The following is a 15,048-nucleotide window of genomic DNA, read 5'->3' as shown; positions in this document are numbered from 1 at the left end:
TGTCCTGAGGTCATCATATTAACATTTTGTACTTTGCCCAACTGCTTAATCCTATCTTCTTCTTGAATGCACTGAGGGATCAGTTTATCCAATTTCCACATGTCCTTCAGAGTGTTATAGTTCAACAGGAACGTGCCATATTGAGGAGGTAGGTTATTCATGATAAAGTGAATCAGTTGCTCATCAGTAAGTATACGAGGCTTAGAGAGCGAATCTTAGATACAACTTCGATCTGCTCTATGATGTATTCACGGATGTTTCCTTTTCCGTCATAGGATGAGCAAGTTAATTTATTCAAAAGAAAACCTACTTCAGCTTTATTAGATTTCTTCAATCGTTTTTCCATTTCGATCAGGAAAGCTTTGGCCTTATCTACTTTAGGCATGACACCTCTCATAGACTCAGAAATTGAATACTTTATGACTTTTAGATATGTATCATTCGATCTAAATTATGCCTTGTAACAATTAATCTCTAATTCAAGGGCATCATTAGATGGTTTTGGCAGTTCTGATTTTATCAAAGAAAGGTTTAATTGCAGGCAACCCAAGACAACTTTAATGGATTCCTTCCAATGAGCATAATTGGATCCATTTAGGGCAGGAACGTGGTGCGTATTAGTTGGAATTGAGACTAAAATGAACGAGATATATTTACTCACATTTGTTCATTATTTCATAAAACAATTCATGAATATAAAGAAATATCAGGCAAAGCTAATCAATTCGGTTGCTACTGGAGGCATCAACTGAATTATCCAAGATGAAGATAAGCTCAACCATCACATCTTGGTAAGGATATGTTACATCATCATTCCTCTTATGGGAGGTAATGATAATATGTCAGTGATCCTCCTAAACATGAAGCTAAGCAATGCCAATTATGTAAATCTAAGACACTTAGTACCTGAGGGTAAAATAAGTCTTTCAACTTTACATTACTGGCACGATTTACTCCACTTGTTCATATCCCTACTAAACAGTGATCGTTTGTGTTTTCGTTACCATCTGCAAGGAATGTGAACACAACTGTATGCAATCCTCTAAAATCCTAGTTATCATAAGTCTGTATTTGTAAAATTTTCATCAATTGAGGTCACCATCGTGGCTAACACAAAGGAATCTAATTCTACGATTGTAGACTTAGGATCGTGATTATAATCCTGTCCTCAATGGATTATATCTGAATTAGTCTAATACAGCCCACAAGATGGTTGGTATTGATCATTGGAAAATAGAGGAATTCATGGACAGAAACAGACGGATACGTTTCACTCTCTATAATCCAATGGTTTATATTAAGTTCTTAAGGATGGGTAATGAGCCCATAACTGAGCCGAATCAAGACTTTACATGATCAGTTCATGTATAATGAGCATAACTAGTCTAGTTCCTGACACTCACATGATAGATAGAAAGTATTAAACTTTATAATTTAATGTGTAGATCCATCCATGGGTGTCCATAAGATGGATGGATCAGTCCATAATCTAAATATTCATTAAATGAAGGTTATGTACTTTGTTATCTATCTAGTGAATAAATCATCGTGAGTGCTCATTGTGAACTAAACAAATGGATCAGATGTGGGCCTACATATGGATCCGAAAGGCATGTCAATTATATGATCCAAAAGATGGCCCCAACAACTTTCCATGCGTATGATCTACTACTGGGGCCCACCAGTGATAGGAGATAATAGATTTAATCCCCAGGATATAAGTGATGGGCCTTGTGCAATTATCAAGCCCATCAATGGAATTAAAGTGGATCGTGTTCACGAAATGGGCCCAGTGTGAGTGTTGGGCCCAATGGATGTAGCCTGTAGGAGGATCTGGTTCACAGGTCCAGAGTGCGGAACTGGATGTATTGGAATCGGGTCTTGTAGACTTGACTGTATTATAAGTCAGTTCTTGACCTAATCCACGCCTCGAGAGAGAAAACAAGGGGGGAGGAGCTATCGCCAATCTATTATAGACAGCAAGAGGGAAGGAGAGAAAATCTCTCTACCCACTCGACCAGATGAGGAGAAGGTCCATATCACCCTCCTGTCTAAGTTTTCAACAGTCTTTGATGACACATGATCGATCCATGATGTCGATGAAGCTATGGAAACAGCGGTTGCCAGTGATGGTGATGAAAAAGGAGTTCGCAGATGGATGATGGCTCCTCCTCCGTTTGTTTGCAAGTGCCAAGATCCCGATGGGATCAAAATCCCCAATGACTGTCGGGATTAGAGGATCCAAAACCCTAACGTTGATTGCATGATCTGGGTACTCGAATCCCCAAAATCTGATTGAGATATGAAATCCCTAATACGGGATTTGGGATTCAAAATCCCTAATTATCCTGATTTGGGGATCGAAATCCAAAATCCCTAAATTCAAAATTAGATTTGAGGATTCGGGATTCGAAATCCCTAATTTCTGAATCTAAATTTGTAATAGATGAATCTGATCATCCATACCTATGCACAGTTACTCTAATACCAACTGTGGGACTAATCTAATATGCGGAATTAGCCCATGGACTTTGCTGTGCATAGAACATGGTGATTAAAGAGGGAAGAGGACATATGTAAGTGCTATGTTTTCTAGCTCCTATGATTGTCAAATTTTGTAGTGCTAAAACCTCTTGGAAAACCTCTTGGAATCTATGTCTTGTGTAGCTCATCTACATTTTCAAGACTGTGCATCTCATGTACAAGATCAAAGGTCTTTACCTCAAGAACTTCAAATGCAAGATCAAGAGATATACAAGTTCAAGTACAACACCATGTGATAGTTCACTCTTTCAAGCTTCAAAGTTCAAGGTTTCAAAGCTTCTTCTAAGGCAAGACAATAGTCTTTACTTTGGTACTCAAAGCTCAAGGTGAAGTATATCTCAAGTACCTCAAGCTCAAGCTTCAATGAATTTCAAATTCAAGCTTCACAATGTCTGAAGTTCAAGCTTCATCATATGTCAAGACCTCAAACTTCATGAACTTCAAAGAGCAACTATTAATTGAAGCAAAGAGAAGATTCAATGTTCATATATCGCTTATAAGGTATGAATGACCCTAGATTAACTATAAGTTAGGTCATTTTGAATACATAATTTAATTAGGTCACTTTATAAGTGCATAGCCTGTTTCTCGACTAGTCTTAGACTAAGCTCGATTAGTCCTAGCACTAGCTCGACCGGTCCAAGAAATCATCGACCAGTCCTAAGTTTGTTACTTATTTTCAGAATTTTTTGTTATTGCCTCGACCAGTCCTGGAGACTGCTCGACCAGTCAAGTGAACAGTGCTCGACCAGTCCTTTAGGCTCAACTCAAAGTCCAGCAACTAAAATGAGTCCCACATGACCAGTCGTGGACAGGACTCAACCGGTCGTGGAGGCCACTCAACTGGTCGAGTAGGTCCTTTGACTAGTTATGGAACGGTCTTATCTTAACGTGCCCAAAATTTCAAATGTTTGTTGGTCTTTTGACTAGTCGAACCGACCTTAGGACCAGTCGAAGGCGCGATTTCTATACTTATAAATAGAGCACGATTTTCATAGTTTGATATCCAATTCAAGCAAAATCAAGACACCACTCTGAGAGATAAGTTAGTGATATTCTTAGGCTATTTAGTGCTCATTTTATATTCGCTTTAATTAACTTTTTGTATTTAATTTTATATTCTACATTTCAATCGTATTTGAAAAAGGGATTGAAGTTTTCCCATTTCTTGGAATCAAAATCAAATCAAGCTAGCCTAAGGTGAATTAATCTAAAATCAATTTAAAACTTAGAACCATTTCATAAGTGAGTGTGAACATTGAACATTTACATTGAACTTCTACTGCGAATTGGTTCTTTGAGTTGCAACAAAGGAAAATATTCAGATAAGTATTTTACAGTTTTTGTAGATTCATTCTTTTGGTTTCATTGAGATTGTGCCAGAAAAATCTCTTTCTTTTGGTTTGTCTGAGGTGATCCAGAAAACTCAGAGTGTGGGGTTTTTTGAATTATATAAGCCCACTTGAAAGACACAATTGTGAGGGTTTTAGGTGAACCTTGAAAAACCTATTTCAAAGTAAACGCTAATATCCACTGTGTGAGGATATTAGGAGTAGAGTAGTTGTGTGACTATTTTTCTAAACAGTTGGTATACACAAAAGCGAACCACTATAATTTCTGGTCTTGTGGTGATTGATTGATTATTTCATTTTGTAAATGTTGTAATTTCCCTTTATGTATTTGTAAAGAATGTTGTAATCTTTTTAATGCAAGTGTGGGAATGTTGTAATAGCTTAGTTTCCTTCTTTCCTATTTATTTCTTTATTCCTCTGTATCAGTTTGAGATTTTGATACACAAACCATTCTAGGAATCAGGTTGTCCTACCATAAGCCATTAGTTTTTAATGTAAGGTTGTCCTTAGAACAATATCTGTATCAACCTCTCAATACTTGTACACTTGAGGTTGTTTTACATTTCTGCATTGTGGGATTGTTTAATTGCTATCTTTAATTATATTTGTTTAAATTTCGCATTTAATTTTTAATTTGGCATAGTCCTATTCACACCCCCCCGAAGAACTTTTAACTCGGCCTTTTCAACATACCTGTCTGAGAAGTCATAGCTGAGAATAATAGAATACCAGGATCTAGGATCTTCCTCTCCTTACACTTGAATTCAGAAAATTAGATGGGACTAGCGTTTCTTACTTATGTGTAGGATCGGGGACCTAGCAATATTATCTTACTTAGAAAGAAAAAAAAAAGAGTAAATGTGGCAATGGTAAATGAATGACTCAACATGTTTACTTTTCTTTGTAAATTAAACAATAGAAAAATGCCAAATCAAGATAAATTATTTTCTTTTCTTGATGTAATTGTTTACACCTAATTTGACTATGATGACACCATGTGACGACGAAATCTCAATATGCTACGAAATAAATGATCTCTGTAGTTGCTGTGATGGTCGAATTTGATCAGAATAAAAAAAAAAGTCATTAACAACCCAAAAATGGCAAGTTCAGCTGGATACTGTCATGGAAGGCATGTCACGTATCTTGCTAAGGTGGAAAAGTTAATTATTCATCGTAATGGCCTCATAACTGACAATGGATATTGATCGAAATATGGTCGCAACTAATGATTAATTCGGCTAAGGAGCTACAAAGCAACTCAACAACACTATCTAGTTTGTTGAATTTCATAACATATTATGTCACGCCCCAAACTCAGAAATCGAATTCACATGAATCCCAATCGTCGAATTCAGTGCCGACAGCCTTCGTAGTACCCCAGTCTCGGCTCCTAGCGTCCATACGCCAGATTCCGATCCTGGGATCCTACAAGGAGGATTTTTTTATTTCCTTTTCCAATGCACATTTAACTAGCAATAAGCATAACCATAAGATTACCCAATTCACAAAGGCAACATCAACAACACATATCCACTAATATAATCATTTAAGTACAATGCCAAAAGAAAAATACATAAATTAAAAATCAAGCTCCAGAAGACTACTGCACGCTCTAAGCTCAACACTGCTACAACCTAACATCACCTGCACGCATCTATCATGTATAAGCTTATAAAAAGCTTAGAGGGTGGTGTAAGTGTATGCACAAGGTAAATGCCAAGTATTAAATACAATGCCATCATCATACAATACCAAAAATACTGGTAATCCATAAATCGTACAATATCGGAATAAGCAAAAATATTGACAAGATCATAAATTATAGGATAACAGAGTAAGCGGAAATACGGACAAGTCCATGAGTCAATCAATATCAAAATACGCAACATAGGACAGCTATGCAAATGAGGAGTCATAAAGATCCAAATATCAGATGCCAAGGATGCAATGCAATATGCAATTCCTGATGAGTTCATGAATAGCGTCAACAGTATCTAGACCATATAAATGCAGAAACACAGTAACCCAAAATACCATATACCGCGAATGTAATACAATATATGGTGCGAATAGAATGACCATGCTGGAGTGTGAAGTCGGGATGATAGTACATAGGGTCGCAAGCTATGGGATCCACCACAAGGGACTTCTATCTAAACCAGTCTCATTCCTAAATTTGGATATTCAGACTCGATGTGATAAACTCCTAATCTCAAGTTAGTTGCGCACCCTAATCGAAATTCTAGTTATTGCAAAGGTACACGTAACAAATAGTTTTGCACCACCAGCCCGAATGGATAGTGAATGAATGAATAAATGAGTATGCAACTCCTGCTCAATAAGTCCACATATCAGTACGGTTTCTCTCTGAGAGCATCACCAGGGTCTAGTACACTCTAAATGGCACTGCCCCTCTCCCAACAACACAGTCCAGGTGAGTGTAAGAAACCTCACTATCCACCTGGCCAATAGTCTGCCAATACCTATCTGGCACGTCGATAGCGGACCCATTTACGAGCTGGTCAAACTCAACCTAACTATGCCACCTACCCTCGGGTGGGTAAGGCCACACCCCCTCCCAACCGACCACGACACAGTGGGAGACGTGGCCTCCTAGTATTCGGCACTCGGGCGCTCATGTATCCACTCGGTCTCGATGTTAGGGCATCCTCTGGTACTAAGAGGGTTTAAGAATTTTCACCTAGGGCCATATATGACAGCCCGATGCTGGAACAAATTTTCGGTGTCCCGTCTAGCCATCCACGATATGCCTGTGGAGGCTACGACCCTGATGTCGTTAGGGCGTATAGTAATCATAATGCAAGATGCATGAGCAATACAATCTAGTCATGCATCAATCCTGTGCATACCGTGCGCTCGTGTTAAATAAACTCCACCTATCAAGGAGTCTCATAACAACATGCTCAATGACATATGCAATGATCAACCACATCTCATAACAAACATGCAGATGATGCGTATAGGCATGTATCATGATGCTATGCTGTCACATACTCATAATCGATGTCATTAACTGGCATCGACAATCGACCTCGACAATGTGGACATTTAACTAACATTGCCCCTAAGGAATGACCCACATAGAGTCTAATATATAGTGGACACATGGTCTCACACAAGGGCCAAATATACAACACAATGGGTCTTACTCAAAGGCACATATACACAACAGGTGGGCCCTACTCATGGGCCTAATACATATCACAATGGGCCTTGCCCACAGGCCACGAATACATCACAATGGGCCTTGCCCATGGGCCTCAAATACATGACATTGGGCCTTACACATGGGTCCTGAATACATCAAATGGGTCATGCATCATGGGCCTGATACATATCACAATGGGCCTTTTCGATAGGCCACGAATACATCACAATGGTTTTAACTACGGGTCGCATATACATCATATAGGTCTTGACGATCAGCCTTGGCAATTGAAATCGACACCCGGAATCAGCCTTGATACTCGGCCTCAACAATTGAAATCGGCCTATACAATCAGTCTCGACAAATCGGAATCGGCCTATATAATTGGCCTTGACAATCAGAATCAGGCTTGACAAATCAGTTGAACAAGGCCAAAGGGAAGGTCACAATGTGGATATCTAACCGGCATTGCCCATCTATGTGGACATCTAACCAACATTGCTCCCAACCAGTGGCCCACATAGGGCCAAACATATAGTGGGCCCATAGCCTCACACAATGGTTTCATAAATCAAGTGGGTCGAATCTCATTATCTCAATGTTGAAATAGAGTTTGTCTACACTGAGCCATGGAATGGATGAATTAAATCGCACAAACATTTGTGACTTAGAAAACGTCTCATTTTGTTGTTAGAATGGTCTATATATATTTGAGAAGATTTTAAGTCCATCCACTTGACTATAATTTATGGTCCACCCACTAAATAACTTCCAACATTTCATGTGTGTCCAACGTCCTACCCGTACAATAAATTGGCCCAACCATTGGATTACCTCATGCAAAAATAAGCCACATCCACTCATAGAGTGGATCACACTTGGAATTCTAAATGGGTGAGGTCAGCTTGATGAAAGCTGAGTGGGATGAGTTGGCTTTTGGGTAATGGGCTTTAGAGAATTATTCAGCATGTTTAGAAAATGGGCCAACCTCAACCTGGCTCAAACCTGCAGACTCATTGCCACACCTATTATGAAGTCCAGGGTTGTCAATGGATCAGGTTCGGGTCAGGTCCTATGGTGCCATGCCTGGGCTAACCAAATTTGGATCTAGGTAGTCCTTTCAGGTCTGATAGAGTCTTTGGATCTAGGTTTTAAGTTTTGCTCGATAAAAGAAGTACCTTTCTATGGTTGTGCCCACCAGATGGATGCATTGAATCACACAAACATGTACTACTTAACGCACGTAAACGTGGACTAGCTCTCAGACTTGTGTGTGGCCGAGAACCATAAAATATATATTTGAGCTGGACCTTAATTTATGGTCCACTCAACAAATAGCTTCTAATCTTTCATTTTCATGCGTGTAACACCCCGTGTCTCCCATACTTGGGTGTTACTATGGCCATAGAATCAGTTAGACGGAGTAGATTTCAGAATGGAACATCACAGTGGATCCCACATGATTCTAGTGTACATCAGTGGGCATGCCCCCTTGATCATTCCTGCCCCCGTCCTGCACATCCCCCTCCTACTTCTTTCTTCAACAATGCACAAACAAAGATAACAATATCACCGAGAACACAAACATCTTAACCCAATATAAATAATAATAAGAAGAAGAAGAAGAAGAAGACCATCACAGCCCTAGGATGAATGGTGAAAAAATGAATTCACGGTAGGGATGGTCTGCATGAAAGTAAAAACCAAAACAAAAATACCAGCTGCAAATGGGAAAATAGCCCACCGACTATTGAAGTGATAACGCTTCAAGCTCTCCTTACATTCCTCCCATTTTGTCCTGCGAAACCGACTAACAGCCCAAAACACGTCGGAGAGATAAGACCTGCCAGTCGGAATGGCCACCTCCCTACTTAGCATCTTGAACCGACAGGCCACATGCTCGTCGTTGCTACCAAGCCAGTTCTCGATGACCCCACAGTGGCGGAGCGTCTCGACGTCCTTGGCGGAGTTGATCAGACAATTCATGAAAGCAGTGTAAGCTGTGATGTGCTTACTGCAATCAGTGTAACATTGCTCAAACGCAATCAGATTGAGGAACAGTGAGTAGGTGGCTCCATGGATCACGAATGTTGGTATTTCCATCGTGCCGTTCTTGAATTTCACATCGAAGAAGCTGTCCGCCTTCCCCTTCTTGAACCCAATTCCAGCCTCCTTAAGTGCTGTTACCGAATGTATCAGGTTGAGGTGATTAGCCTCCATTTCATTATCTTTTTCTTTGTTTCCAGACTTCTTAAACACATTTATCCAGCTGACAATCAGTTTAAAACAAGCATTTCTCTCGCTTTGTTTATCTTCTTTCACCGCTGGAAGTAGGCTGGAGTGGAAGAGATGGAGTAAATGCTTATACTCGGACTTCTCTTTCATGGCCCACCTAGTACTCTTTTGTGGCACCAGTCCTTGGAAGAAATCAAGGGCTAGGTGGGCCAGGGAGGGACGATTAGGACCACGGACAATGTTCATCAGATTGAACAAGCAGTCGAGGATGATGAAAGGGATTTGATTTTCAAGCATCAGTAAGTCATTCCTAAGCCTGCTTAGCAGCCAGCTCATTTTGAAGATGGGATCCTCACCATCGACATTGATAAGGCGGGCAGCCTTGCAAAGTAGGCCGATGATGAAACAACCATCAATCACCATCATTTCGACGAAGGCGTTGCTGTTGAGATCATCATCAATGCTCTCTGAGTAACATTCCCATGCCATTTTCTCCACCGACTTGACAGCAGTCAGGAACCTCTTGAAGATGTTCGATGCCGAATCTTCGCTGTTGGTTTTGGTCAAAGAAATAATATCGTGAAGGTACTTCCTCTTGTGCTCTTCCATGGCTTGTAGGCTCTTCTTTGTCCGGTGAATCGGACCGATCGAGATAATCTGAGGCACGTAGGCGGTCTCGTCGCCTTTGTGGAAGCAGGTGGGGACTTTGTGGATCGAACAAGATGATAATTTCCTATCGGGCTGTTGATCGATGAGAAGCTTTTGCTCGAGCAAAGAAACCCATGTTGGATCTAGATCATCGTGGAGTATTGGAACTGGTGGATTTTCTCCTTGATTAGCTTCTCTGCCATATGGCGGGAAGCTGTTGGGGACTCTGTGGGTCGGGCAGGAGATGTTGATGATCCATGATTCCTTTTGGAGCTGTGGATTGATGAGAAGCTTGTGCGCGAGTGAAGAAGCCCGTGTTGCATCTGTCGGAACGTGTGGCTGTACTCCTTGATTTGCTTTTTCTTCATTGTCTACAGTAGACTCTTGCATGAACAATATTTGATGTTCCACCATTTCAAGTGGACTGCAATCTACCGATTCGCTCTCTCTATCCCTATCTCTCAATGGCCTTGAGAATAGCTTCCTCTCTCGCACTTCTCTCAAACCCTGACAATCACTTTATAGTGGTTGATTTTCTATTTACCATTATAAATAGAGGCAAAAAATAATCATTTAGTTGACATGTGATTAGCTTGACGCTAATACCACGGGGAAATTATTAAATATATGGATCCGGTTTCTAATCCTTGTTGTCCATCCGTTTTAATAGGGCTTGATCTCAAAATTGTGGACCACACCACAAGAAACGGGGAGTTAAACGCCTACCATTGAAAACTTCTTGCCGGCCATACAAGTTGTTTTGGGTCAGGTTGATATTTTTGTGTTCCCTTTGTCTATGTCTGCGTGACCATATGAACAATGAATAGGTTGGATCACAGGTACACATCAATGCTAGATTCGTAGATGGTTTCACCTTTCAAGGGGATGCCATTATCTGTTAGGGAACTGCGGAAGCACATGGAGATGAATCAAGCAGAGTATATAAATCGCACAACCAAGTTCAAACACAAACAAACTGGATTTAACATAAAAAACCATTGCGGGAAAAAACCACGGTATAAAACAATAGATATGCACTATGAAAGTAGAAAATTACAAGAGATAGATTACCTGATTTGAACAAGCCTCAAATCTCCCTTACAAGCCCTTAAAACATTTTGAAACTAATTAGAATACTCTAAGATACACCCTATTCCTGATTACACCTATATATACATATAGCATATATGAGAATGACAATCGAAACATGAAACAAATCCCCCACTTACGCAATTCTGTGTAATTATGCGCACCCTTTCAATGACACTTTGATGGCATCGACGACCTGTCGATGGTATCGAAGGCCTTCGATGTCATCAAGTATAACACTAAATCATTCCAGCGACTAAACATGTATTTTTTGAATTTTTTCGATGGCACTTCGATGGCATTGACGGCTATCGATGGCATCAACCACAACACTACAAAGTGTCCAGCAACCAAATTGGGATTTTTGGATTTTCTCGATGGCATCAAACATCTCTCGATGGCATTGGATGGTCTGTCTATGGCATCGACAGACCCTGTTGCAGAAATATTTAAGACATCAACAACATCATCCCCCTGTTAATTTCTTATGATGTGGTCCCCTTGAACTTATTTAAGCTCATTCCCTAAAATGAACTAGTATAATTGATGGATACCGTGGATCAAATGCATACACCACGATGGACGGCATGGTCTGCTTTGTTAACCACCAATCCCCGTCTACTCTAAAACTTTCTCTATAGGTTAGCTTTTCATCTACGACATATTCAAATTCAAATATATTTGAATTTATATTTATTCAAATATTTTTTGTAATCCAACTTCTATGAATAGAGATGAATACATGAAATCCAAGTTATCAAATTGATGTCAATTACTAAGTGTTTTATATGGTAGCAGAGACCTATCGAGATGTATTCTCTCATTTCTTTCTTTTTTGATCCTCTGCATCCGATGGTTTTTTATCTCGTCCAACTGTTTCGACGACAGTTCCTTCATGTACTTTCCTTCCTATTTCACTTTTGTCAATTGCTTCTGCATCTACGGTCTATGTGCACCACACTTTCAAATCTGTTTCATAGGTTCCTTTTGAACCCATCTACAAGTTACAGCTTTCGGTTCCGATCGTTGGCTTTCGCATAGAGCTTTTAAATCAGCTCTATATATTAGATCATCGATGGTCTTCTTCCTTAGCATCACAGAGTAGTTTCAATCAGATCTCGCCACACCTGTGTTGATGCAAGTCGTAGATCATTCCTCATGTGACTTGGTTCCACTAGATAAAGTGATGATGTTATTCTGCAATGTGACAAGATTTCACTAAATAAAGTGGCGGCTTGTCAAATAAAATGACGGGGTTTCAATAGACAAAGTGACAGGTTCATTTGACAAAGTGATAGGGTTCCATTAGACAAAATGATAAGGTTTCATTGGATAAAATAATGTGTCCATTTTATATAATCATCAATCATTATGGTGGGTCCTATATGTTTCAAGTATGAATGTCTCTCTTTCAAATATTTTCTTTAGTGTGGCTCACATGAATCTCATCTTAACCCTTTTTTTTTTTTTTTCGGGCCTAAATGATTACGCATCTAACTGTTAGAGTATATTTTGAATACACATCGTGGTGGGCCCCCACAAAAAATTCAATCCCCCATACTTCTCCAATTGTAAAGATATATATATATATATATAGGAAAAAGTTCTATGCAGTTAAGCTCATGGGAACTTCCCATGAGGTCAAGTTGTGTGGGCCCCACTGTGATGCGAGTTGAACATCTACCCCATCAGTCAGATGCACCATTCCATGGTGGGCCTCGAGATTAAAATTCAAGTCAATACGTGACTTGTGTGGGCCACACCACATACAAAAGTTGAGAGGGGTTATCCTTCCATTAAAACATTCATAATCATTTGTTGGGCCCACTGAGATGTGGTTCACAAATCCAACCCATCCATTGTGTGTCCCACTTGGATGAGGGTCAGACTAAGTTTCAGATGCATCCAAATTTCAGGTGGGCCTCGCCAAGTGCTTTTATATGTTTTAGGCATGTCTTCACATGATTTTAAATGGAATAGCCCACCTGAGTTCCGTATACAGCTGATCTTTGAGATATTCCATAATTTAAAGGGGACCCATCAAATACACGATGTTGATGTTCGACATGCATCACGGTGGGGCCCACACAACTCGACCTCAAGGGAAGTTCCCATGAGCTCGACTGCATAGAACCTTTTCCCTATATATATATATATATATATATATGGGGCATGACTCTTGATTTTTCGGGGCCCACTGCGATGTTTATTTAATATCCATTATAATCAGTGGCTATTAAATCCCATATTGAGCCTAGAGATACGCACTAAAGGAAATAGTTGGGAGAGAGATGTCCACCCTTTATTTTAAAGGGTCAAACATTATACTCTCTTTTATTCAGATTTTAAATTTAAATCTTGTTCTAGTTCTAGTTCTAGTTCTAGTTATTTTTAGAATACATATAAGTTTAGTCCCTATGGATTCGACCTCAGTCTCACCGAGTTATTACTATATCGCGACCCTACACTTAGGGTTGTAAACATCAAGTCGAGTTACTAGGTGACACAATAGCAACATTGGTGTTGTGTACTATGTCATGTGATCCGAGTGTAAAAGAAAAAACCCGACAACTACGAATCCCCCAATGTAAGTGAGACCCGTCTAATTATATACATTGAATATTTATTTCATCTATCCATTTTGCGAGGTCATTTTATAGAGTAGGCCAAAAAGCTAAGCCTATCCAAATCTCAAGTTGACCACACTACAAGAAACCATAATAATTTATTATTAAAACCTATTTGTGGGCCACAAATGGTTTTGGATCAAGCTGATATTTGTATTTTTCCTTCGTCCGAGCTGTGTGACCTTATCAACAACAGATTGGATGGCAAATAAACATTGAAGTGGACAATGAAGTTTTGAATGGTCGGCATTCAATGACCACTATTTCCTATGGTGTGGTCCACCGAAGACTTGTATTTGCTTCATTTTTTGTATAATTGTCTAAAATAATATGAGAAAACGGATGGATGGGGTAGATATACAATGTATAGATCAAGGTGGGCCCGCGGTGAGGATCCTACGGACATCACTCATCTTAGGTCGCAACTAATATTCCTTGCTAATAAGGTAGATTTTGTAAATACTTTTTTATCTTATAAAATTGACGTGAGATAATGTGACCTAATTAAATTTTAGAAGAAAGAAATTTAAGGCAGATTAGCTACCGACAGGAGGTTGAGTAGCTAGACTCGGTACTGAGGTGGCATCACCAAGTTATGTGGGGCCCACCATGATGTATGTGTTGTATCCACACTATCCATCCATTTGGAGGAATCATTTTAGGTCATGATCAAAAGAATGAGGTAGATCCAAAGCTGGAGTGGACCCCACCACAGAAAATGGTGAGGAGAGTGACATCCATCGTTGAAGCCTTCCTAAGGTTCACTGTGATTTTTATTTGAGATACAACTTGTTCGTAAGTTAACACAGACAATATAAGCTTGATCGAAAATGTTTGTAACCCTTGGAAGTTTTTAATGGAGGACATGACTCTCTCCACTGTTTTCTATGGTGGGGTCCACTCGAGTTTTGGATCTGATTCATTCTTTGGCTCATGCCCCAAAATGATCTCTCCAAATGGATGGACGGAGTGGATACAAAACATATATCATGGTGGGACCCACATAATTAGGTGACGTCACTTTAGTAGCAAGTCTGGCTACTCAACCCGTTGTGTGGAGTACCCAAATGGAAGGCGTGGAGTACCCAAATGGAAGGAAGCGGACTGCGTGGTGAGTAACGTAGCGTACTGAGTACGCTATTTGGGGTCCACCATGATTTATAAATTTTATCCGATCTGTCCATCAATTTTACCTGATAATTTTAGGGCTTGAGGCCAAAAATGAAGCATATACAATGTTCAAATGGACCACACCATGGGAAACAGTTGAATTGAACATTTATCGTTGAAAATTTCTTGGGGCTACAAAAGTTTTGGATCAATCTTATACTTGTGTTTTCCCTTCATCCATGCCTGTATGAATTTATGAACGGGTTGGATA

At 39.7% G+C, this 15,048-nt stretch overlaps 1 protein-coding gene across 1 annotated transcript; it reads right to left on the bottom strand.

Moving 5' to 3' along the window:
• Positions 1–8,712: 8,712 nt before the first annotated feature.
• On the bottom strand, positions 8,713–10,365 carry LOC131219943 (UPF0481 protein At3g47200-like). Its single transcript, XM_058214927.1, has one exon. The coding sequence runs from the start codon at positions 10,363–10,365 to the stop codon at positions 8,713–8,715; it is 1,653 nt and encodes a 550-aa protein (XP_058070910.1).
• Between the last annotated feature and the right edge of the window lie 4,683 nt (positions 10,366–15,048).

The sequence above is a fragment of the Magnolia sinica genome, chromosome 12 (assembly GCF_029962835.1).
Source record: "Magnolia sinica isolate HGM2019 chromosome 12, MsV1, whole genome shotgun sequence".
Classification (NCBI taxonomy): Eukaryota; Viridiplantae; Streptophyta; class Magnoliopsida; order Magnoliales; family Magnoliaceae; genus Magnolia; species Magnolia sinica.
Note: the sequence above shows the minus strand (reverse complement) of the source record. Positions and strands in the feature narration are given on the sequence as shown.